Raw genomic sequence first — 27806 nt, 5'->3', positions numbered from 1 at the left:
AATATTTGAAGAGATTATAGTTGAAAAGTTCTCTAATATGGGAAAGGAAATAGTTAATCAAGTCCAGCAGGTGCAGCGAGTCCCATACAGGATAAATCCAAGGAGAAACACGCCAAGACCCATATTAATAAAACTATCAACAATTAAATACAAAGAAAAAATATTAAAAGCAGCAAGAGAAAAACAACAAATAACATACAAAGGAATCCCCATAAGGTTAACAGCTGATCTTTCAGCAGAAACTTTGCAAGCCAGAAGGGAGTGGCAGGACATATTTAAAGTGATGAAAGGGCAAAGCCTAAAACCAAGATTACTTTACACAGCAAGGATCTCATTCAGATTTGACGAAGAAATTAAAACCTTTATACACAAGCAAAAGTTAAGAGAATTCAGCACCACCAAACAAGCTTTACAACAAATGCTAAAGTGACAGAGTGGCATGGACTTATATATACTACCAAATGTAAAATAGCTAGTGGGAAGCAGCCGCGTAGCACAGGGAGATCAGCTCGGTGCTTTGTGACCACCTAGAGGGGTGGCATAGGGAGGGTGGGAGGGAGATGCAAGAGGGAGGAGCTATGGGGATATATGTATATGTATAGCTGACTCATTTTGTTATAAAGCAGAAACTAACACACCATTGTAAAGCAATTATACTACAATAAAGATGTTAAAAAAAAAAGCACTTACTAATGTGCCAGTTAAGTTTACCAACTGTTTTAGTTTTAAAATGCCAATTTCTATATTACATAGGTATACAGACCATTAGGTGGTCAATTATGTTTACAGACACATATAAGACACTGGAATTGATGTTTACTAATTAAATAATAGGCATTTTATTCAGATATTCCCCAAGAGGAAAGTATATTTATTTTTGTTCACACAGGAGGTATGTGGATATTTCCTCTAAAATTCAACTAGTATACATACCTATCATGATAATAGATAAAATGAAACAGACAATTCCAAATGATTTGACTGTAGAGCAACTGCCAACAATATACTGCCTGTGGAAGTGTAAACTGGTACAGCCTCTTTGGAAACCTTTTTCTTTGCCATCAGTGGGGTGGGAAAAAATAATCTTACCCTAGAGGGAGGCAGCAGCTATTTGGGGAAAATAATAGCCCTCCACAATAAGACAGAAGTAGTAGTAAAGTTTGGTGTTTGAGGGAATAGGAGGAGAGTTCAATTGTATTTGAGGTATTCTGAGATGTATAAGTAGAGATAAACAACAACAAAAAGTAATAGTTACTATTTGAACATATATATTCCCTATGATCCATGCACTCCACTATTAGGTATGTACCCAAAAGAAAAGCATGCACATGTATAAAAGTAGTGTGCAAGAATGTTTTGAAGAACTACTTGTGATAATCAAAAACTGGAAACAACCCAAGTTTCCATCAATGGTAAACTGAACCTACCTAAGGAGACAAAAGACCTGTATGCAGAAAATTATAAGACACTGATGAAAGAAATTAAAGATGATACAAATAGATGGAGAGATATACCATGTTCTTGGATTGGAAGAATCAACATTGTGAAAATGACTCTACACCCAAAGTAATCTACAGATTCAATGCAATCCCTATCAAACTACCACTGGCATTTTTCACAGAACTAGAACAAAAAAATCACAATTTGTATGGAAACACAAAAGACCCCGAATAGCCAAAGCAATCTTGAGAACGAAAAACGGAGCTGGAGGAATCAGGCTCCCTGACTTCAGACTATACTACAAAGCTACAGTAATCAAGACAGTATGGTACTGGCACAAAAACAAAGATAGATCAATGGAACAGGATAGAAAGCCCAGAGATAAACCCACGCACATATGGTCAACCTTATCTTTGATAAAGGAGGCAGGAATGTACAGTGGAGAAAGGACAGCCTCTTCAATAAGTGGTGCTGGGAAAACTGGACAGGTACATGTAAAAGTATGAGATTAGATCACTCCCTAACACCATACACAAAAATAAGCTCAAAATGGATTAAAGACCTAAATGTAAGGCCAGAAACTATCAAACTCTTAGAGGAAAACATAGGCAGAACACTCTATGATATAAATCACAGCAAGATCCTTTTTGACCCACCTCCTAGAGAAATGGAAATAAAAACAAAAATAAACAAATGGGACCTAATGAAACTTCAAAGCTTTTGCACAGCAAAGGAAACCATAAACAAGACCAAACGACAACCCTCAGAATGGGAGAAAATATTTGCAAATGAAGCAACTGACAAAGGATTAATTTCCAAACTTTACAAGCAGCTCATGCAGCTCAATAACAAAAAAACAAACAACCCAATCCAAAAATGGGCAAAAGACCTAAATAGACATTTCTCCAAAGAAGACATACAGACTGCCAACAAACACATGAAAGAATGCTCAACATCATTAATCATTAGAGAAATGCAAATCAAAACTACAATGAGATATCATCTCACACCAGTCAGAATGGCCATCATCAAAAAATCTAGAAACAACAAATGCTGGAGAAAAGGGAACACTCTTGCACTGCTGGTGGGAATGTGAATTGGTACAGCCACTATGGAGAACAGTATGGAGGTTCCTTAAAAACCTACAAATAGAACTACCATATGACCCAGCAATCCCACTACTGGGCATATACCCTGCGAAAACCATAATTCAAAAAGAGTCATGTACCAAAATGTTCATTGCAGCTCTATTTACAATAGTCTGGAGATGGAAACAACCTAAGTGCCCATCATCGGATGAATGGATAAAGAAGATGTGGCACATATATACAATGGAATATTACTCAGCCATAAAAAGAAACGAAATTGAGCTATTTGTAATGAGGTGGATAGACCTAGAGTCTGTCATACAGAGTGAAGTAAGTCAGAAAGAGAAAGACAAATACTGTATGCTAACACATATATATGGAATTTAAGAAAAAAAATGTCATGAAGAACCTAGGGGTAAGACAGGAATAAAGACACAGACGTACTAGAGAACGGACTTGAGGATATGGGGAGGGGGAAGGGTGAGCTGTGACAAAGCAAGAGAGAGGCATGGACATATATACACTACCAAACGTAAGGTAGATAGCTAGTGGGAAGCAGCCGCATAGCACAGGGAGATCAGCTCGGTGCTTTGTGACCACCTGGAGGGGTGGGATAGGGAGGGTGGGAGGGAGGAAGACGCAAGAGGGAAGAGATATGGGAACATATGTATATGTATAACTGATTCACTTTGTTATAAAGCATGAAACTAACACACCATTGTAAAGCAATTATATCCCAATAAAGATGTTAAAAAAAAAAAAGTAAATTGAAGCGATTAAGGTATATTCATAGAATGGAATATTATGCAGCAAATACTATGTTACAGGTGGTAACATGGATAAATCTCATGCATATAATATTGAGCAAAATAATACATACAGTATAATTCTATTTATGTAAAATTCAAATCAGGCAAAACTTATCCTTGGTTTGGGGAGGAAAAAAGGGATACTGTTTGGGAGAGAGGGGTTACTTCTTGGGAAGGGTTGCAAGGCTAATCCTTCCCAAGAAGTGCCTTGGAGGTGCTGGTAAAGTTCTATTTCTTGACCTGAGGGTGGTTACAGGGGCTATGTTCACTTTATTTTTTTAATTGGGCTGCACAGAAATGATTTGCGCACTTTTCTGACATATGTTCGTTTAAATAAAGACATTCTAAAATCTTAAAACAGTTTGGATAAAGCAAAATTTCCACCTCTTGCCAACAAATCTCTCTTTCCTGAAAAGAAGAACCACTGTTAATAAGTGCGTATGTATGTGTCCAGAGCTTTTCTTCCTGTGATATATGTGTATATGTACACTTGGAACTGCATGTTTTTTTTTCTGTTTTCAACTGTTAGTTTTTAAATTGAAAAAGTAATAAATCCACAAGATTAAAAAATATTCATACGGTACAAAAGGTTGTATAGTAAAATGTAAACTTCTTCTGGGGTCAGTCCCTGCTTCTAATTTCTTGTATAACTTTCTGTCATGTGTTTACATGTATGTGCATATTTGTCTGATTTTCAAAATGTTCTTTTCTGAAAAATCACACAAATGCATTTCAGGACTTTGAATCCTGGGCATTCTATCTGGTGGTAAGAAGATATATAACAGTACTTTGAATATATAATGACCATGGTTTATTACTGAAAGGGAAATGTTACGAGAGCTGAAAAAGCAGAATTCAACTTCTATTTCTATAAACATCTGCATAATTTTTGAAAAAAAAATCTTGCTTTGTATTAAGCTAATGTAAGAACATAGAAAAGATCATGGGAAAAATCATTTTTGTAAGAAGTCTCCTTTTCATTTAGTATCTCCTATTACAGAAGTTTATAATCAGATTCACTTTAAAGAATTTTCAGTATTCCATGGATAATTTTCAGTTGAATGCATTTCCTTATTTATTCAGTGCTGCTTAGAAGTTATTCTTTATTTCCTCCTCACTTCAGCCCAAATTACATTTCTCATAAGTCAACAATTTCTACAGGATTCTGGGGCACAGGATTTGACAAACTACAAAGTCACTTAACTAGAGAATTAGGAATTATTCTAACTGTAGAATATCTAGAAGTTAATTTAATAGAAAATCAATTATTTTTAGACCAGGATCCATCAAAATTCCATGACCATTATGTTTCATTTCCTTAAGATGTTGTTCCCTTTACAGTCTGGTGATTCTTTCACAACAGGTTTAAGTGTGTGTGTATATATACACTTATATGTATTTCATTAAAATACTGTAAAATATTTAATGTTTTAAGTTATAGAAACAGCTAGGTGGCAATACCTTGCAAGGCTGCAGAAAGGTTTTCCAGGAGGTGGCATATGCCCTAAATTGGTATCCAGTATATGGTGCTGTTTCTCTCATAGCCAGGACTCGCGAGTCCAGGTCGAAGAATCAAGGGGTGGAAATGGGAGGGGGTACCACTCTCTAGTAATAGAAATATAAGAGATTATTATCCTGCAAGGTTGCTAGATATTAAAGCAATATAAACTGTGTTTCTATTTACCAACAACAGGACATGAAATTTCACACACACGCACATAATTTCTAATAGCTTAGATATACCAACTTCAAGGACTGAAAGACTCAATATTATAAAGATGTCAATTCTCTCCTAACTTGATCTATAGATGCAAAGTACTCCAAATCCAAATCTCAGCAGGCTATGTGTATATTGATAAGCTAATTCTAAAATTTATATGTAAATGCAAAGGCCAAGAATATCAAGACACTCTCAAAGAACAACAAAGTGAGATGGTTTGCCCTACTAGATACCAAGACTCCATTTAAAGTATTGGTGTATTCCTGGCACAGGAATAATCAAACAGATCAATGGAATAGAATTAATAATCCAGAAACAATTCCACAAATATATGGTCACTTAACTTATGGCATAAAGATCACTGTAAAGTGATAGGAAAATGATAGTCACTTCAATAAATGGTGTGAGATAATTCAATATACGTATGGAAAAATAATCAAATTGAATCCATGCTTGACACAATTCACAGAAATCAACTCCAGTGGATTTCTGAATAAAATGTTCAAAGCAAAACTATACTGTTTAGAAGATAATATAGGAAAATATTTTCATTGCCTCAGTGTAGGAAAGAATTAAACAAAAAACAATACACTAACTCTAGATAAAAAGAACTGATAAATTTGACCACATTACAATTAAGAATTGTTCATCAAAAGACACTAAAGAGTGTGGTTACAAGGATAAGAGAAAGCATTCACCACATTGGTGACTAACAAAAGGTTTATATCCAGAATATATATCAAGAGTTTTGACAAATCAAAAAGAAAAAACAGTATCAAACTAGAAACTGTCCAAATGTCCACCAAGAATAGAAAAGATAAATGAATATACTGTTGTATATCCATACATGGAATCCTATACAACAATGAAAAGAACAAATTTCAGCAACATCCAATAAGAATGAATCTTAAAAACAATGTTGTACAAACCCAGCAAGACACAAAAGAACAGTTACAGTAAAGATTACTTTAGTTAAAGATCAAGAATAGGCAAATCTAAACAATTATTGCTTAGTGATGTATGCATAGATAAAACTATAAAGAAAAGTCTGGAAGTAATTCCCATAGAAGTAAGGATAGTGGTAACCTCTAACTAGAGAGGGTATTGTGATGTAGAAGGAACACACAGGGGATTTCTAGGGTGTTGGCAGTATTCTACCTCTTAGTCTGGCTGGCAGTTATAAGATTTATGCTCTTTAATCATGTGCGATATTATATATTTGTTTTATGTACTTTTCTATATATACAGGTTATAGCTTACAATTTAAACAGGTTTTGAAAACAGTAAGCTGAGGAGATGTTCCATGTTTTCTTACATTCTGTATTTGTCTATTTGGCATCTTTTCAACACGGGGGCAATTATTTTAACCATATTTTCTTATTTTCTGTGTTCTTGATGCTTTGGCATTGATGGCTGAGCTGGCTGGGGAAGAGACTGCCTGTCCCAGGGCTAACCAATTCTTAGAGGTAGTAAAGAGCTCAGCCAGGAGCACACCTCTCATATGCAAACCAACCAATTTCAAGTCTACAGCTCCAACTAACCCCCTTACTGAACTCTTACACACCAAGCCAATATTTCCGCTGCCCTAAACCATCCCACGGCCAAGTAACAGGAAACTGAAGACCACCTGTATAGCCCCAAATCTGCCAGAATGATTTTTTTTTATTTTCTTAAAATTGAGATATAATTGGGCTTCCCTGGTGGCACAGTGGTTGAGAATCTGCCTGCTAATGCAGGGAACACGGGTTCGAGCCCTGGTCTGGGAAGATCCCACATGCCACGGAGCAGCTAGGCCCGTGAGCCACAACTACTGAGCCTGTGCTCTGCAACAAGAGGCTGCAATAGTGAAGAGGCCCGCGCACCACGATGAAGAGTGGCCCCCCCCTTGCCGCAACTAGAGAAAGCCCTCGCACAGAAATGAAGACCCAACACAGCCAAAAATAAATATAAAAATAAATAAATAAATAAAAAGATTACTATTAAAATTGAGATATAACTGATAGAACATTATATTAGTTTTACGTGTACAACGTAATGATTTGATATATGAATATATCACAAAATAATTACCACAGTAAGTTTAGTCAACACCTACCACCACACATAGTTACAAGTTTTTTCTTGTGATGACAACTTTTAAGATCCACTCTCTCAGCAACTTTCAAATACAATACAGTGTTGTTAACTATAGTCACCTTGCTATGTATTACATTCCTAGGACTTATTTATCTTATAACTGGATGTTTGTACCTTTTGGCCATCTTCACCCATTTTGCCCACCCCCCCATAACCACCCACCTCTGGCAACTACCAATTTGTTCTCTGTATCTATAAGTTCATTTTAAAAAATATTCCATACATAAATGAGACCATACAGTAATTGTCTTTCTCTGTCTGACATTTCACTCAGCATAATGCCCTCAAGGTACATCCACGTTGTGGCAAATGGTAAGATTTTCTTCTTTTTCATGACTGAATAATATTCCATCGTGTGTATGCATACACATATACACATACATATACATATACACATACATATACATATACACACACACCACAACTTCTTTATCTTTTCATCCACTGACGGATACATAGGTTGTTTCCATGTCTTCACTACTGTAAATAATGCTGCAACAAACACAACACAATAATGCTGCAACACAAAAATGTAGATACATTTTTTCCAGACAGTGATTTCACTTCCTTCAGATAAATACCAAGAAATAAAATTGCAGGATCGTATAGTAGTTCTATTTTTAATTTTTTGAGGAATCTCCATACTGTTTTCCATAGTGCCTGCACCAATTTATCCATACCTTCCTACCAACAGTATACAAGGGTTCCCTTTTCTCCATATCCTAGTCAATACTTGTTATTTCTTGCCTGCCACAATTATTAAATAGCCAATCCTAAGCTACTTACTCTACACTGTTGTGCCTTTCCTGAGAAAACACCAATTTAATGGCTTTGGCCTAGGCTTTCCTCTTGTTCCTGCTTCTGCCTCCTGACCAAAACCTGATGTTTCCCTTGTGGCCCAGCATGGCATGGTGTGCTCCCTTCTTTCAGGAAATGTAAGTAATTTGCCTTCAATGGCATTAGTCTATGTCATTACTTTTGCCTTCAATGGCATTAGTCTATGTCATTACTCAGTCACCTCCATAAATCAAAATTAAGCAGGTACAAGTGAGAAAATAATTATAGAGTTACAAAATAATAATTAAAAAATTAATGAAATGGAGAAGATTCTGATAAAGAAGCTAGATAGGCACTGAGTTTTGAAAGATCCTAGCCAAAAGTTTAAATGCATTCAATATTTTTGGAAGGTAAATGAGTAAAAATTAGAGAAGGTAAAGTTAAATTAGGAAAGTACTGAACTACACAAGAAACCAAAATACCTGAACTTTTCTTTTGATGGTAGCAATAGTGAATACAGCTGGGAGCATTCCACTTGTGCTTAAAGTTCAAATTCCCTAAAGCATATCTGGGGGTTCTAACAGGGCAGCACAAGCACTCATAAACGCTTTACCTGCTCTATCAGGAAAGGATACAATCTCAAATCGAGGACATGCTTGAGAATGAGAAATGGCATAGCCACTCTGGAAAACAGTTTGTTAGTTTCTTATAAAGCTAAACAGAGTCTTACCAAACAATCTAGCACTGATGTTCCTAGATATTTCTCCAATTGAGTTGAAAACTTACGTCTATCCAAAAACCTACACATAAATGTTTAGAGCAGCTTTATGTATAATCACCAAAAACTAGAAACAATCAAGCTGTCTTTTAACAGGTGAATGAATAAAGCAGGACATTCAAACAATGAAGTATTATACAATAGCCAAAAGGAGCTATTGAAATAGCCACAAGAAGAAATTTTCCAGACCATATTGCTAAGTGAAAGAAGTTGGTCTAAAAAAGCTACATACTGTAAGAATCAGATTATAAGATATTCTGGAAAAAGACAAAAATTATAGGGACAGTAAAAATATCAGTGGTTACCAAAGTTTCAGGGGTGGGGACTGAGGGAGGGATAATAGAGCACAGTGGAGTTTTAAGGCAGTTAAACTGTTCTGTATAATACTGTAATAGTGATATACAGCATTACACATTTGTCAAAACCCATAGAACTGTACAATACCAAGAATGAACCCTGATGTAAACCATGGAACTTAATAATAATGTATCAATAATGGTTTATTAATTGTAACAAATGTACCTATTAAGATGTTAGTAATAGGGGAAACTGTGTGGAAGAGGCATATGAGAAAAACACTCTGCTCAATTTTTCTGTAAACCTAAAACGCTCTAAAAATAAAGTTTATTAATAGGAAAAAGGGGAATGAAATTCTTCAAACACAAAAAATAGTTCAGGTGCTGCCAATCAAAATGAATGATAGGGCTTCCCTGGTGGCGCAGTGGTTGAGAGTCTGCCTGCCAATGCAGGGGACACGGGTTCGAGCCCGGTCTGGGAAGATCCCACATGCCGCGGAGCAATTAGGCCCGTGAGCCACAACTACTGAGCCTGTGCGTCTGGAGCCTGTGCTCCGCAACAAGAGAGGCCGCGATAATGAGACGCCCGCGCACCGCGATGAAGAGTGGCCCCCGCTTGCCACAACAGGAGAAAGCCCTCGCACAGAAATGAAGACCCAACATAGCCATAAATAAATAAATTAAAAAAAAAAAAGAATGATAAATGTCTATTATAGCTTCGCTAAAAGCGACACTAGCAGTAATGATATCAGGAGAGATTCCCTCTAGTATAATTCATAAGCCAAAAGACCCGCTATGTATAATGTGACATTGTATAAAATGTTTGCTATAAAAAATTAGAAAATATTAATGAGGAGATAGATAATCTGGATGGCCAACCATAAGAAAATTAATCTGATATCAAGGGATGGAACAGAAATCTCATATTCCCAAGAAATAGAATAATATTTCCAAGAGAGTAAAGACAAGGGACAACCTATCTGTTTTCCTAAATTTTTAACATCATGCATGTACCCGAGAGTTCCTCCTGTCAGGAACTGTCTTTAGCTTGCTTCTTTACTCTGGGCACCAACCAGGTAGTGTCATATCACCAGAGGCAAGCTCTAACTTGGCCATGCTTGGCATACCAGTTAAGTTCCTGAGTTAAGACAAAGAGATGCATGTTGTCAGTTGTTATCTACTTTTCTTCAGTTCCTTACATTCTACCATAGCTATTGGTCCACTCTCTTACACTTATACTTTAGTTTGGATCCATCATAATTATCTATTATCTTACTATAACTATCTCTGTTGACTTAAGTCCTGACTGACACACCTATATAGTTTCTTCAGTCTTTTAAACATTTATTAAGTGCTTCAATTCAAATTTAGCAAATATTTAATGAGCTCCTTCAAGCTCATTTCATGCTCAAAGCTACAGCTACTCTAAGCAGCTATTACTACCTCTATCTTATAGAGAAGCAAACATACACAGAGAAGTTAAATACTTTGTCTTAAGTCACCCAAATCAAATCTAAGTCTATCAACCAAATCCTATGCTCTTTCCACTCATTTTTCTCTCTCCCTATCAAACTACAAGGCACTGTCTTTGCTAGTTAGAATTTAAGGCTTTATTCCACCTCTTGACACCTGAGTTTTCAAACCCTAACTAAAAAATATTAGGTCCTCTAGACCTAGTGACTCTGCCTGATCCTTCAAATCTTGCTCTAGTGTGCTCTTCTATTCCCAGTTCCTTTCTCTATATCCATCTACACAACTACTACTATATGCTAGCCATGGTGCCCTCAAGATTTCAAGAAAAATTCTGCCAATAGAATCTCCTTTTGGGGGAAAAGAGAGAAATAAGTCTTGAGAGGGCACTGTGGTCTTGTTTCAGCCTACTGTCTTCCCTTTAACAGACTATACACTGTAGCAACTATATCAGTGTACTGTAATTGGCTGCTTAATAGATTCTTTCTTGTATTACACTATAAACAACTTGAAGCCAGTGATCTGCCTGAAGCAACAATGATAACTGAAAGCACTCCCAGAGCCTCGAAGTAAATGAATATCCGCCACATCTATTATTTTTAAGGGAGAAAAAAATCTTAACGGACTTAAATTTGACTATAAAAAGCAACTTTAGTGAAAAGAGGTTGCTGCTAAAAGCTATCAGAGCACATGTGAAAATCAAAACCAATATATACTTTAGAACACAAGCTAATCACTTGATTTTTCAATAGCCAAGTTAACAAAGTAGCCCCTTATCTTGTAAGCAAATAATAATTGTCCACTATAGACACGAAGTTTGTAAAGTAACAAAATAAGACTGCATTATTTTAGTGTCCCAAGGAAGCAGTATGAGTAATGGAGCAAAAAAGCTTTGTGTGATCTTGAGCCTTTCTGAAACTCATTTTGTTTCATCTGCAATAGGGACAGGACTGCTGAAAGAATTAAATAAGATCATAAAGTTCTTAGCACATGTTTTTTATATAGTGAGAACTCAAATTGTTCTTTCTTATTATTATTATTTATTATGTCCTTAATCTTTGTTTCTTCACTTACAATATTAAAATCACTACCATACAGGGTAGTTGTGAGAATTAAGTACATTGCTTGGCACATAACAGGTACTTATGAAAGTCCCTCATTCCCATCCCTTTAGGATTATTGGGGGAATGAGGCAAAATTCAACAAAATAAGATAACTTTATTTATAAAGCCCTGGGTTGGGAGAAAAACACACCACGAATTGTGTGTTTGCTTTTGGGAGGGGGGATTCCGGTGAAGAGAAAAGAAGAAAAAGAGATAACATTTTATTATAATATAATGCAGGCCGTCATTTAATCACATAATGAAGTCATGATTTCATAATGATTTGAAATAATGATTTATAATAATCATTAAGGTACAAGGTTAAACTTAGTTAAAAAAACACTCAGGGACTAGTACATTGTCTGTCTAAAGTAAAACAAAAAAAATTTCAGTGGGAACTAAATATAAACACAAGAAATTTAATCATTAATTAGTGAGACATTTTAGAAGCAACTTCACAGTCGCATTATTTCGTCGTCCTATAAAACCAAAACAATATTTTGAACTGGAGTTTAAAATATGAATTAACAGGAACCTACTGTTGTGATGCCTCATTCTGTTCTAAATTTTGCATTCTTCTGAAAGAAATACATGTGTACTAGACATAAGAAAATAAACATTTCAGTTTCCTTACCTGTTGTGTGCCATCTGCACTTACAATAGGGGCAGATAGGAGAGAAATATCACTACTTAAAATCTGAGTGGTATCCAGTAGTGGTGGATGTTCTGCCATTATCAATAAGACATTAATATACCGGATAACCCTCCAACTCTGAAAAACAAAAATACATAGCCATTTGTGTGTACATCGTTAAAAATATATTAAAATATAATACATTCAAGATAAAGATATATTCTTGTCAAAGGAAATTTTACAATACTCTATTGACAGCTTTTTTCTGTCAATGGATCATTTAAGGAAATATATTTCTTATTTACCAGCTGTCTGTCAATGTAGACAGCAAACCAAGATACACATCAGGAGCTTCTATTTAAATTCCATGTCTGGGGACTTCCCTGGTGGCAAGTGGTTAAGAATCCGCCTGCCAATTCAGGGGACACAGGTTCAAGCCGTGGTCCAGGAAGATCCCACGTGCTGCAGAGCAATTGAGCCCATGCGCCACAACTACTGAGCCTGAGCTCTAGAGCTCGAGCCACAACTACTGAAGCCCACATACCTAGAGCCTGTGCTCCGCAACAAGAGAAGCCACCGCAATGAGAAGCCCGCCCACCACAACGAAGAGTAGCCCCTGCTCGCCACAACTAGAGAAAGCCTGTACGCAGCCACGAAGACCCAACACAGCCAAAAATAAAAATAAATAAATTCCATGTCTGTCTGTCTCTCTATCCCTTCCACCTCTATATAATATTTATTTAATTTAACCACCACTACTTTAGCTAAACAGTGGGATAGGAACTAAAATGCAATGATTGAATGAGGCAACTCTATCACTGATGTTTTAATCTGAGCTGAGAAGGTGTTTGTGAAGGCCCAGTTTCCCCTCATCACCCTATCAGTCTCTAGGAACTCACAAGAATTATAATTTTTCACTGATTCCTCAAACAGCAAAATTTGAAAAATTTGCTCAGGATAAGAAAAAGAATCTTCAAGTTTTAAGCGTTAAGCTCTGGCTTTGGTCTTCTGTCATTCTGGTTTTATTATTTTTTTCTAAATACTTTACAATAAGCCAAATCATTTCAGTGATACAAGCACATACACTTAGAACTCTTTAACTGTATATACATTATCACTTATATAAAAAGTAAAAGATTTGATATAAGCAATATTAGTCTACCATATATAACATCAACCATTAAAACATCAGTAAATTACAAGTCAAAATGAGTACAACTGAGCTCAATCATAAATTTTATCACATCTATACTGAAAGACAAAATAACAAACATTTTTGGATGCTTGCCGCATTCTACAATTCAGCAGTGTCAAAATGTTTAACTTTTATAAGACATTAAATTCATGCTATTTATTTAAAAATCTTGAATCTTTGCAGAAAACTTTCATATAAGTTGATTTAACCTAAAAACAGTTTTCTATTTAGATATATAAACACTGGGTTTTTTTTTTTGTTTTTTTGTTTTTTTTGCGGTACGCGGGCCTCTCACTGTTGTGGCCTCTTCTGTTGCGGAGCACAGGCTCCGGACCTGCAGGCTCAGTGGCCATGGCTCACGGGCCCAGCCGCTCCGCGGCATGTGGGATGTTCCCGGACTGGGGCAAGAACCCGTGTCCCCTGCATCAGCAGGTGGACTCTCAACCACTGCGCCACCAGGGAAGCCCAACACTGTTTTAAGATTAAAACAAATATTCAATACAGGTATCTACTTCAAGATTTTATACTTAAAACTATAGTATGGAACATTTTATATTATTTAGCTATCTCATAAAAATGCATGCCATTTAAACATAACATATATATAAATATATAATAAATACATATGATATAAACACATGTATGTTCTATATATACAGTATATAAACATTTTTATAGACATATATAAATGAAGGAGTAAATCTAAATTCTGGCTTAATCTGTATTGCTATATTTCTTAAAGTCCAACAAAATCACTGAGTACCTTAAATCATGTCAAATAATTTCACTCTGTGGAACACACAAAGAATTATATATAAGATGGGAAAGAGTCAATGTATTTTCCCTCTTGCATGTCATAAGATTTAGTTCAAGAAGAAACATTTTAGGAAGCTAACTCAGGATTAACCAGAGAAAGTTTATAAGTAATTTACCTTTTAAAATTAATAAATTAAAAAAATAACAACCACTGAGAATTTTTCTTTTGTCATTGTATCCTAATATTTTATTTAATATGCTTAGTTAAAACTGCAAGCCACCATTATTACAAAAATTTTAGAATGTAATGCTGAAGATACAACCATAATTTGGTTTCAAGAGGTGGACTGGAAGCTTTACAAATAAAAATAGAAATTTCTTCTGAATCTCCCGTTAATTCCAGTGGTATTATACAATGAATCTGAAGCCATATGCTGTGTTTTAATATTATCATTCCATTTAAGGTGTTATCTCTGATTTTACTCTCTTCAAAGCTATAACATCATTTCATTTATGAACTGCCTTCTTTTATGGCCATATTCATCACACTACGTGCAAAGTAGCTGGTTTTATTTCAGCTTGCAAATTGGAAACTTCAGTCATGCAACTAAAATGTTGCATTTAGAAACCTAAAAATTCCTTTCATTCCTGCATAGAGAACACTGTCAGCTTCTTCTTTCAATCAATTTCTTCTAATTTTGTTACTACTAAGTTCCTATGTTCTCATCTTACCTTGTAACCACAAATACCCACTTGTTTTAAGTTATGCATCTATTTTTGCTTGTTTTTAATAATATAATATTTGATATGTGCAAAAAAGGGGAGAAGTGATTTGTTCCATCTGCTAATTTCCATGGAATACATATTCCTCCATGCCCCATTTCAAGCCATCATGGTTTAAAAATCGACCTGAAGGGCTTCCCTGGTGGCGCAGTGGTTGAGAGTCCGCCTGCCGATGCAGGGGACGCGGGTTCGTGCCCCGGTGCGGGAGGATCCCACATGCCGCGGAGCGGCTGGGCCCGTGAGCCATGGCCGCTGAGCCTGCGCGTCCGGAGCCTGTGCTCCGCAACGGGAGAGGCCACAACAGTGAGAGGCCCGCGTACCGCAAAACAAAACAAAACAAAACCAAAAAAAACAAAAATCGACCTGAAGATGCCTGAATTTTTAGCAATCAACTTTTGTATACAAGTACAAGATGGCTCCAGCATATCTGTTTATACCTATATCTATATATCAATATTTGACCATCTATGTGGTAACAATACAATAAAATATTAACATTTGGGGAGTCCATGTGAAGAATAGCTGGATATCTTTGTACTATTCTTGCAAATTTTCTATTAGTCAGAATTCTAACTAATGTCAAATTAAACAATGTTAAAAAAATTATGCCAAGTAGACTGTATGCATATCTGAATGCAAAAAGTAAGACAAAAAAGCTTCTAGAGATAACACAAAAGAATATCTTCATAACTGACACAGAGCAAGATTTTTTACACAGGGTATAAATGTTTCTTAAATCATAAAGGAAAAGAATGACATATTGAACTTCATGAAAATTAAGAACTACAATTCATTTAAAAAATTTTAAGAGAATGAAAATGCAAGCCACAGACTGAAAAATATTTACAACACATATAACTGGAAAAGAGGACATATTTCGTATATATACAGGCCTCCTACAAATTGAGTTTTTAAAAACTAGAAAAATGAGATGAGACTTGAATGTGCTCTTCACAAAAGCAGAAATTCAAGAGACCACTAAACATATGAGAAGATTCTCAAGTTCATTATTTATTAGGAAAAAGCTAATTAAAATCATAATGAAATACCACCATATACTAGGGTAGTAAAAATGGAAAAGACTGACAATATCAAGTATTAGTGAGGCTACAGAGCAACTAGCACACTCATATGGAATGTGAATGAAAACTCATAAAATCACTTTGGAAACCAGTTTGATACTACCTACCAAAATTGAACATATAAATATTCTATGACCCCATTATGATCCAGCTATTAGACTCCTGGTATATACCAAAAAGAAATGCATGCACATGCACACCAAAAGATAAGTACAAGAAGGGATATATAGCAGCATTATTATAATGTATAGCAGCATTATTCTTTAATAGCCCCCAACTGTAAATAAGCTAAATGTCCCTCAACAGTAAATGGTAAACTGTATCTGATTCACCCAATGGACTACTATACAGCAATGAAAATTAATGAAGTAGTAATATAGAGAACAATACAAATAAATTTCACAAATACAACGTGAGTGAAAAACACAAAGAGTACAAACTGCACAATTTTATTTATAGAAAGTTTAAAAACCAATAAAACTTGTCTGTGGTATTAAAAATCATGTAGTGATTGCCTTTGGAAAGGAAGAAAGGATGGGGACTGGGAGGGGCATGAAGGTAATTTTTTGGGTGCTGGCACTGTTCTACGTCTTGACCTGGGAGGCTGTTGTATGGTAACTACTAGTGTATTATAAACTGAACTGTACACTAAGTATGTACTTCTCTGCATATACTTCAATAAAATTTTTTAAAGGTAAAAATGAACACACGATCATCCCAACTGATGCAGAAAAAGCATCTGACAAGATTCAACATCCTTTCATGATAAAAACACTTAACAAACTAGAAATAGAAGGAAACTACTTCAACATAATAAATGCCACATATGAAAAGCCCACAGCTAACACCATACTCAGTGGTGAAAGACTGAAGGCTTTTCCTCTAATCGCGAACAAGGCTAGAATGCCCACTCTCACCACATCTATTCACAGTACTAGACATAGTAATAGACACAATATTAGACATTAGACATAGGCAGAGCAATTAAGCATGAAAAAGAAATAAAAGGCATACAAACTGGGAATAAATAAGTAAAACTATCTTTGTTCACAGATGACAGGATCTTACATGTAGAAAATCCTAAAGGTTTTTAAAAAACTATTAGAACTAATAAACAAATTCACTAAAAATGCATGATACAAAATCAATGCACAAAAATCAGTTGCATTTCTATACACCAACTGAAACGATCTGAAATCTGTTCCATTTACAATAGCATTAAAAAGAATAAAATACTTAGGAATAAATCTAACCAAAGAAAACAAAGATTTGTATACTGAAATCCATGAAATATTGCTAAAAGAAATTAAAGAGGACACAAATAAATGGAAAGACATCCTGTGTTCATAGTTGGAAGACTTAATATTGTTATGATTCTATGATACCCAAAGCAATCTACAGATTGAATACAATCCCTATCAAAATCTCAATGGCATTTTTTTAGAAATAGAAAAATTCATTCTAAAATTCATATAGAATCTGGGACTTCCCTGGTGGTCCAGTGGTAAAGAATCTGCCTTCCAATGCAGGGGACACGGATTCGATCCCTGGTCGGGTAACTAAGATCCCACATGCCGTGGGGCAATTAAGCCTGCGTGCCACAACTACTGAGCTCTCGCGCCTCAACGAGAGACCCCGAGTGCCACAAACTACAGAGCCCATGTGCTCTGGACCCCGCGAGCCACAACTAGAGAGAAGCCCGGCACCACAACAAAGACCCTGAGTGCTGCAATGAAGACCCCACACAGCCAAAAAAAATTTAAAAAATAAACAAAATAAATATTAAAAATAAAATGAAATAGGACTTCCCTGGTGGCGCAGTGGTTAAGAATCTGTCTGCCAACGCAGGGGTCACAGGTTCGAGACCTGATCCAGGAAGATCCCACATGCCACAGAGCAACTAAGTCTGCTTGCCGCAACTACTGAGCCTGTGCTCTAGAGCCCGTGAGCCACAACTACTGAGTCCATGTGCCACAACTGCTGAAGCCCTCACACTTAGAGCCCCTGCTCCACAACAAGAGAAGCTACTACGAGAAGCCCGCGCACAACGAAGAGTAGCCCCCACTCACAACTAGAGAAAGCCCACGCACAGCAACAAAGACCCAATGCAGTCAAAAATAAATAAATAAATTTTAAAAAAATAAAATAAAAATGCATTTCAAAGTTGCAGACATCAGTATACTTTACCCCTAAACACCTCAGGCATGTTTCAGTAACTACTATTCAGTATTTAACTCTTTTTTTGAAGGCAAAATTTACATATGGTGAAATACACAAATCTTAAGTATGCCTGTGAGATTTCTTGAAATGAATTCTATTACTATCAGTACCTAAGTATCTGAAGTCCCACTGCTGCTCTAAGACCATAGCTTTCAAACTTTGGTATGTATCAGAATCACCTGCAGGGTTTATTAAAACAGACTGTTGGGCTCTACACCTAGTCTGTTTCAATAGGTGCGGGATAGGGCCCAACAATTCACGTTTCTAATAAGTTCCCAGGTTAAGCTGATGCTGCTAGTCCCATGACCATACAGATTACAGATGTCAAACTAATTTTCACTAAGTATTAACTGATAATGAAGGAGTCAGGGTGATAACAATGTAAAGAATACTTCATCCTTGAAGGGCCCAACCCAGATGTGAATACATTCTTGTTCTTCAACTAGAAATAGATAAAAATAGTTTCCTTAAGGAGAAGAAAGTATTTGTAAGTAATCAAGTTTAATGAGGCCTTTGAAGTTGCCTTTGGATATTTCAGCCAAATCAATAGCCTATGAGCCAAATCAATTTTTCTCTCAGACTGAAACTGCTATTTCCTACAGGTTAAAACACACACACACACACACACACACACACACACATTCAAATGTTCCTAGGAAATGGCATCAAGCACATATAATGTGCTAACTACTATAGATTTAAAAAATAGCTTTATTTTGGTATAACTGACACTTTTTTTTTTTTTCTTTTTTCTGTATGCGGACCTCTCACTGTTGTGGCCTCTCCCGTTGCAGAGCACAGCCTCTGGACACGCAGGCTCAGCGGCCATGGCTCACGAGCCTAGCCACTCCGCAGCATGTGCGATCTTCCCAGACCGGGGCACGAACCCATGTCCCCTGCATCGGCAGGCGGACTCTCAACCACTGCGCCACCAGGGAAGCCCAACTGACACATATTAAATAACACATTTAAAGTATACAACGTGATGAATTCTGACACATGAATACACTGATGAAACCACTACTATGATCAAGATAATTAACCTACCCATCACCTCCCAAATTTTCCTACTATCTATTTAAAATCCCAGGCTTTGCATTAGTCATTGCATCAATGACTAATGATGTTCAACACATTTTCATGTGCTTATTTGCCCTCTGTATAGCTTTTTGGTTAAGCATCTGGTCAATACTTTTGCTCATTTTGTTACTGCATTGTTTTTTCTTATTACTCAGTTTTGATAGCGCTTTAATATACTTGGGTTACTAGTCCTTTATCAAGTTAAGTGATTGGCAAATATTTTCTCCCAGTCTATGGCTTGTCTCTGCATTCTCCTACCAATGTCTTTTGAGGAGTTTTAATTATGACAAATCCAAGAGATTAATTTGTTATTTTATGGATGGTGCTTTTGGAGTTCTATCTGTGAGATCCTTGTCGAATCAAAGGTCACAAAGATTTTCTCCTAAGTTTTCTTCAAGAAATTTTAAAGCTTTAGGTTTTACATTCTATCTGCTCCATCAATTGTTGAGAGAGGGGTATTAGAACCTCTGCTAAATTTCTTATTTGTATATTTCTCTTTGCAGTTTTATCATGTATAAAAATTTAGGATTGCGTCTTCTTCATGAATTAATCCCTTTATTATTACAAAATGACCCTTCTGTCCCTGGTAATCTTTGCTCTGAAATCTAACTTCTGAACTAATACAGTCATTCCAGCTTTCTTTTGGATAGTGTTAGCATGGTATATGTTCCAACCTTTTATTTTTAACTTATGTGTGTCTTTATATTTAAAGTGGGTTTCTTGTGGGTGTCATATACTTGGGTATTGACTTTTAAAAAATTGAATCCAATGATCTCTGTCTTTTAATTATAGTGTTTAGATCGTTTATGAGTATTGATATAGTTGGGTTTAAATCTACCATCTTGCTATTTGTTTTCTATTTGTCCCATGTGTTCTTCATTCCCCTTTTCCTCTTTATCTGCTTTGTCTTCGATTATTTATTATATCGTTTTATATCCCCATTGGCTTTATAGACTATAATCCTTTATTACTTTAGTGGTTGCTTTAGGGTTTATAATATGCACTTTAACTTATCACAGTCTAATGTTTCACAGTCTAACTTATCACAGTTTAACTTACTACTTCAGGTATAAGTATCAGAATCTTAACAACAATATATCTGCCCTTTCTCCCCTTCCTTGTGCTATTATTATCATATATTTTACTTTTACATATGTTATAAACTCCACAGTCATTATCATTATCATGTTAAACAGTCAACTGTCCTTTGAAATTACCTAAATAATAAGTTTTAAAATCTTATACATTTACCCATGTAGTTATCATTTCCTCAGGCCCAGGTATCCATATGGTTTAATTTTCCTCTGCTTGAAGGACTCCATTTAACATGTCATTTAGTACAGGACTGAAGGTAAAACTATTTCAGCTGTTGCATATTTGAAAAGTCATTACTTTGCTTTTGAAAGATATTTTTGTTGGGTAAAGAATCCTACGTTGACACGTTTTTCTTTTAGTGTTTTAAAGATATTGCTACATTACCTTCTAATTTACATTGCTCCTGACGAGCAATCTATTACTTTTATCTTTGTCCTGTATTAATGTTGGCTGCTTTAGATTTTTTCCTCTTTATCATTGTTTTAAGTGATTTAATTATGATGTTCCTTGGAGACATTTATCTTTCTTGTGCTTATTATGCTTCTTAGTTTATAGTCTTTATCAAATTCAGAAAAATTTTGGCCACTATTTCTTCAAATATTTTTTCAGTTCACCTTTTTAAACAATTCTCTTTTCTCTGTATGTATCATTTTCGACAGTTTCTATTGCTATGTCTTCACATCCAAAAATCTTTTCTTTGGCAATGTCTAACATGCCATTAATCTCATCCAATGTATCTTGTCTCTGACACTGTAATTATAATCTAGAAGATACTTCTACATAACATGTTCAATCTTTCCTCTAGCTTCTCCAACATACTGAATACAAACGTAACTGTTTTAATGTTCCTGACTATTAATTCATCATCAATGTCATTTTGCGGCCAGTTTCAAGTGGCTGATTTTTCTCCTCGTTGTGGTTTGTATTATTCTGCTTCTTTGCAAGCTTACTAGTTTTGACTGAATGTCAGTCACTGTAAATTTTCCCTTCTTGGCTGCTGGATATTTCTGTATTCCTATAACTATTCTTGAGCTTTGCTATGAGATGTGGCTAAGTGACTTGGAAACAGTTTGATCCTTTGGGGTCTTGCTTTAGGCAAGAACAAAGTTATATTCTTGCGTTAGGCAGGAACACAGCTACATTTAGTCTAGGGTTAATTTTTCCCTACCATTGAGCCAAGACCCTCCAGAGTACTCTACCAAATGCCCTGAGAATTATGAGGCTTTCTACTCTGGTTGGTGGGAACAGGCACTATTTCTGGCCTTGTATAAGCTTGGACACTGTTTTATTTAATATATAATCCTTTTAGGTGACTCTTTCTCTAGCCCTGGGTAGTTTCCTCACAGGTATGCCCTTATCAGTACTGTGCTAAATACTCAAGGGGGACTTTCTTCAGATCACTGAGGTCCTTTTTATGTTTAGTGCTCTCTTCTCTGGTACTTGGATCTGTACACTCTATTATTCTCTTTGGACTGCCAGCTTCATCTCAACTCAGGGAGATGGGACCTACTTGGGACACCCCTCCCTGTGCCCTGGGAACTTCCTCCAGGCAATAAGCAGAGCCAATCTTAGGGCTCATGTTTTCCCTCTTCCGCTGCATGATATCTAACATTTTGAGTGCTACTGTTTCATGTGTTTTTTTTTTCTATGTTTTTTTTTTAGTTGTTTCAGACAGAAGAGTAAGTTTAGTCCCTTTTACTCCATCTTGACAGGGAACTGAATTCACTACTCTTAATTTTTAATGTACGCAATGGGCAGTAGAAAGGTAAATGAATTTATCACAAGTAGAACACAAATGGCAATGCTTTAAAAGCAAGATTTTTTAAAAAAGTATGGTCTGGGTTCACCAATGGAAGCCAACGTGCTCTTGATATACCCTGAATTGAAAGAAAAATCAGTATTCTCTTTACAGATATTTTGGGAAAATGACACGCACTTTCTTAGATTTCTGCATAAGACTAAGTATTACTTACCAGCAACTTACAGAGTGAGTTCTTATTTACTAAAAAAAATGTGTTATCTATAAACTAAAATTAATATGTTTCTGGAGATTAGCTGGGCCTCTGATTCAGGATTCTACTAAGACATTTGGCTGCCATGCAACAGACAGAATTACCACAATTTAGGGGAAGGATACTTTGTTATCTGTTTATCTATTATCAGTGCTCTCTTCAATTAGTTCTGGATTTTGCAGTGTCTTCAACTGGTCATGGTTTTAAATCTAATAGCTTTTATTTAGCAATTACTACATGTTTATCTTATCATTCTCATATTTAATTTAGTTTTCGGAGATGGCTGATTGATTAACCCTATAGTCCAATGGTGCATATGTTAACAATATTTTTGGCTTATCACTTTATCCTTGTTGCTAAAGTAGGTACATTCATAAACTTGCCAATTTGGCTTATATGGTGACATTTCATAAGCAATGTGCTGCTTATGAATTTATATTAAATAACTTATAGAATATTTTCTCTTTTTTTTTTTTTTGCTGTACGCGGGCCTCTCACTATTGTGGCCTCTCCCTTTGCGGAGCATAGGCTCCGGACGCGCAGGCTCAGCGGCCATGGCTCACGGGCCCAGCCGCTCTGCGGCATGTGGGATCTTCCCGGACTGGGGCACGAACATGTGTCCCCTGCATCGGCAGGCGGACTCTCAACCACTGCGCTACCAGGGAAGCCACAACATATTTTCTAAGTGCAACAATATATTTTTATATAGAGAACAGTGATTATAGGGCATGGTTCTGTAATATAATAGGGTGAACCACATGAAATTGCCACTTAAGGTCAGAAACATTAAAATAACAATTTCATATGGTTTAATCTAATAAAATCAAATATATATACTCATTTTCTTAAACCGTAAATGGCAATTTATATAGATTGTCAGCAACGTATTCACTATAACTTATTTATCTTACTCTTCTCCAATTCCTTGTTCACTGGAAAGGAAAGGTGAAAGTGGGTAGGATGGGTAGGCCTCAGTCTTTTAACCCTCTTAATTGAACAGAGGTGTAAAATAAGGGTTGGGAGTTTGAGGGCCATTGCCATTATTCTCCTTAGTCAGATATAATAAATATAACTTAATTTAATAAGCAGTCAGAAGATACAGCTCCAGCCCCCCCACTAAGAAATCACACCTTAATACTAACATGGAAACCTGATTAAAATAAGACTTCAAACACAATCTTGATGAAAAAGACATCACAAAGATAATTCCACTCAGGAAACTATGAGAAAAGAGAGCAGGAATTCTTCCAAGAAATCAACCCCAATCTGTTAAAAGACAGATAATGTGCACATAAATAAGACCAATAGTTTTTTTTTTTTTTTAAGTACAGTCAGCCCTCCGTATCTGTAGGTGCGGATCGTGCAGATATTCGACTCTATTGTACTACATCATTTAATATAAGAGACCTGAGCATCTGCGGGGGTCCTGGAACCAATCCTCTGCAGATGCTGAGTGACAACTGTACTTCTTAAATCCCATCTTACAGCTCCTAGCTGTCTAGTGCTATTTTCAGAGCACTTGGGTTACCTTTAGAGCACAACGTAATTACATCTGGGACAATTCTTTTTTCATCTACAAATATTTATTGCCCTTTTGTAAAATACTAGCTTATATATTTAGATTATTCACTTTGCTTTTTCAGAGTTTCAGATTCTTGGTTATGTCTATCAGAATCACTTTGGGTTTAAGACCAAAAAACAGCAGCCTCTGAATATTTTCTGAACAAAGTAACACCTTAGCATCTAGGTTTACAACCAAAAGGTTTGAATTCCTCTGTAAAAGCTGTATTACTAATTTCACCATATTTAACATGTTTCCTTCATTAGTTTCTCCCCAATAGAGAATTTTATCATAAGATGTAATAAGAAAATCAAGAAATATTTCTGTATTTTCCATGAGAAGTAAGATCTGTCTGTAGAACCCGGTATTTTAATGTTGTCCTTTCTGAGATAACCATATTCTTTGTTTATAAATCTACAACTATGGCTGAGCTAAAAATTATTGCCTAAATATGCTAATCTTTCCTCATATTATCTTTAAAAAATCTTCCTTTTCTTTACTTTGTCTTCAGTTTAAGCTAACATCTCTCCTGAAATTTACTACCAACTTTCCTAAAATATTAGGTTCTAATATTAAAAGGGGAGATCAAAATATCCAGGCATATGAGACTTGAAAACAACTATAATCAAAATTACAATTTTATATTTGGAAAAGAAAATTGCTTTTATAATAGAAATTCATAAAATAAAGTATACTAAAATTGTCCTGGTTGGCAGATATGGTTATATAAAGGTCGAGAATCACTAGCCTACAATTCTCACTTCTTTAACATGCTGTAACACAGCTTCAGACCCAACACTAAACTGAAATTGCTCTCTTTAAAAGCACCAATGATTTCAGACACTAACTGGGAAGGTTTTGAGTGAAAGGATATGCTGTTAAAAATCACACAGGGAAACAGACATAAATCAAGGCCGGCCAACTAGAAGGTATGGTTCTAACAAGGACTAGTCACAATCACCAAATCCAAACCATCTTTTCTTTTATTGTTTGTTACATCACGAAAGTTGCATGTTTTACACTTAAAAACATATGTACAGACATTATTTTTAACTCCTGCCCCATTCCAACTCCCATTTCCAGAGCAACCACTGTGGAATGTACCCTTTCAGACATTTGCTCTGCACTTACGTACGTATGAGGTTTAGGGGAGTGGTTTAAATAAAATTGCGTGTACTGGTCAGTGTCTTGTTTTTTCATGTAAAATATCTTAAGAGTTTCCTAAAGAAGTACATCTGTAGCTACTTCATTCTTTTTCATGGCTGTCTAATATTCTACTATGAGGGCATACTATAATTTATTCTAATGATGAACACAAAATGCTTTCATTTTTCTTCATATATTTCTCCCTCCACAAGGAACAATCATGTAATATTCTCTATGACCCTATGATAGTATTTCTGTATTATAGATACACAGAAATGAAACTTCTGGCTTAGAAGTATGCATTTTCAAAATTGACAGAAACAGGGACTTCTCTGGTAGCACAGTGGTTAAGAATCCGCCTGCCAATGCAGGGGACATGGGTTCGATTCCTGGTCCAGGAAGATCCCACATGCCACAGAGCAACTAAGGACATGTGCCACAACTACTGAGCCTGTGCTCTAGAGCCCGCGAGCCACAGCTACTGAAGCCCACGCGCCTAGAGGTGCTCTGCAACAAGAGAAGCCACCGCAATGAGAAGCCCACGCACTGCAACCAAGAGTAGCCCCCGCTCTCAGCAACTAGAGAAAGCCCATGCGCAGCCGCAAAGACCCAATGCAGCCAAAAATAAATAAATTAATTAAAAAAATTTTTGACAGATACAGCTAAACTTTTACCCTAAAAAGATGAAGCTGTTTATACTCCGTTCAATAGTTTATGAGTGCCTACTTTCCAATTTGACACCTACTAAGGTTTTCCAATTTTTGCCAATTTTATTAGCAAAGATTAAAAAAAAATCGTATCTTGATGTTTTCAATCTCTTACTATTGGTGTGTTTGAGCATCTCTTCAAAACTTTATAGGCTATATTTCTACTTCTATGAATTTCTGTACATTCTTTCTCATTTTCTACCAGGTTGACTTGGTTAATTTGTAGGCACACCTTATATACTCTGAATATTAACTTTGTCTACTATATGTCAAATATTTTATCCCAATCTATTGCTTGCCTTTTTAAATGGCATCTAAGTTTGACGTCTTATTTGAAAAGGCTATCACTACACTGACACTTTTTTTACATTCACTTCTTCCAAAATTTTTGCCATTTTATTGTTTTACTTATATTTAGTCCAACTGGAACTTAGTTTTGAGAGTGCCACAAAGTGAGTACCTAATTATCCTTACCTCAACTGGACAGCCAATTGTCCCCCATCACTTATAGACTAGCTCTTCCATTACTCACTTGTTAATCATACAATAAATTCTTCTGTAACCATGGTGCTCCTCCTGAATTCCTTATTCTGTTCCTTTGATCAACATGCTCATTCCTACTCCAAATTCTTATTAGTTTAATAATTATAATTGTACAGTATGTTTTAATCTTTGATGGGTAAGTTCCCCTTTGTTATGCTTCTTTTTGAAATTTATCTGGCCATTCTTGTGCATTTTTCCTTCTCAAAACTTGAAACATGTTTGTCAAATTTCATTTTAAAAATCCTGTTGGATTTCTAATTAGGATTACACTGACTGTATTAATTTGGTGAGAACTGCCAATTTTATAGTATTAAGTTCTCACATTCAGGAATATACTATTCCTCCATTCATTCAGATTTCTTGTAGTTTTCTTCAGATGGTGCTGCATATTTTTAAAATTTCTCAGGTATTTTATAATTTAGGCTTCTACTTTTCTTACTGTTTTTCATAGTTGGTTATTGCTAGTGTATAAGAAAGCTAATGAATCTTCTAAATTTATCTCATAGCCAGTGGGTTTACTGAAATCTCTTTTTGACTCAAATCATTTTCTGTTGCCTGTCTTGTCTAAGTAGATAATCATATCAACTGCAACTAGTAACAGTGATATATTCCACCTCACTCCCAATCCCCATTATTTCGAGGTTAATTATTTTTCTTGTTTCTTAACACACTGGCTAAGACTTTGACCAACGTTCCTATCTTTTAATGAAAGTACTTCTAACATTTCATTATGACATTTAATACAGGTTTCTGGTAGAGACTCTTTATAAGATTATTTCTTGTTGATGAATAGTTGTCAGGGATAACTGAATTTTAGAAAATGATTTTTGTTTTTAGCACCAAAGAGATATAAACATACAGTTTTCCCCCTTTAACCTATTAGTATAGTGAATTACATTAATATGCTTCCTAATGCTGAATCAATATTATACTCCTGGAATTCAACGTATCAGAACTGGTATGATTTAATAACTCAAAGCCAGGCTCTGGAGTCAGAAAGCCTACGTTCAAATCCCAAATCTTTCACTAACTAGTTGTATGATTTTAGGTGTGTTATTTGACTTCTCTGTGCTCCAGTTTCCTAATCTTTAAAATGATGACAATAATAGCTACCTCAGAGAGTTGTTTTAAGGATTAAGTAAACTCATACATGAAAAGTTGTTTAGAATAGTACACAGAACATAGAAATCATTTAATATATGTTAATTATTATCATTTACTGAGTGCCTCATATCTGCCAGCCGTAAGGTATGCGGCATTGCAGGAGTCAGCAAACTAAGACCCGTGCACTGAATCTGGCCTCCTGCCTGCTTTTATAAATAAAGTTTTATGGGAACACAGTTATACCCAATGTTTATAATTATCTATGGTTATT

General features: G+C 35.7%; 1 protein-coding gene across 2 annotated transcripts in view; it reads right to left on the bottom strand.

Moving 5' to 3' along the window:
- The window catches only part of FNDC3A (fibronectin type III domain containing 3A), a 162691-nt gene that overhangs the window by 126505 nt on the left and 8380 nt on the right, over nt 1-27806 (bottom strand). For both annotated transcript variants that reach the window (XM_082675802.1, XM_082675804.1), the window contains exon 2: nt 12252-12389. In XM_082675802.1, the coding sequence (XP_082531928.1) occupies nt 12252-12350 (99 nt within the window). In that variant the 5' untranslated portion in view covers nt 12351-12389. The remainder of the gene's footprint in view (nt 1-12251; nt 12390-27806) is intronic.

This window comes from Grampus griseus (genome assembly GCF_964374135.1).
Source record: "Grampus griseus genome assembly, chromosome: 18".
In the NCBI taxonomy this organism is placed as follows: Eukaryota; Metazoa; Chordata; class Mammalia; order Artiodactyla; family Delphinidae; genus Grampus; species Grampus griseus.
This window is presented reverse-complemented; position numbering and strand designations above follow the sequence as displayed.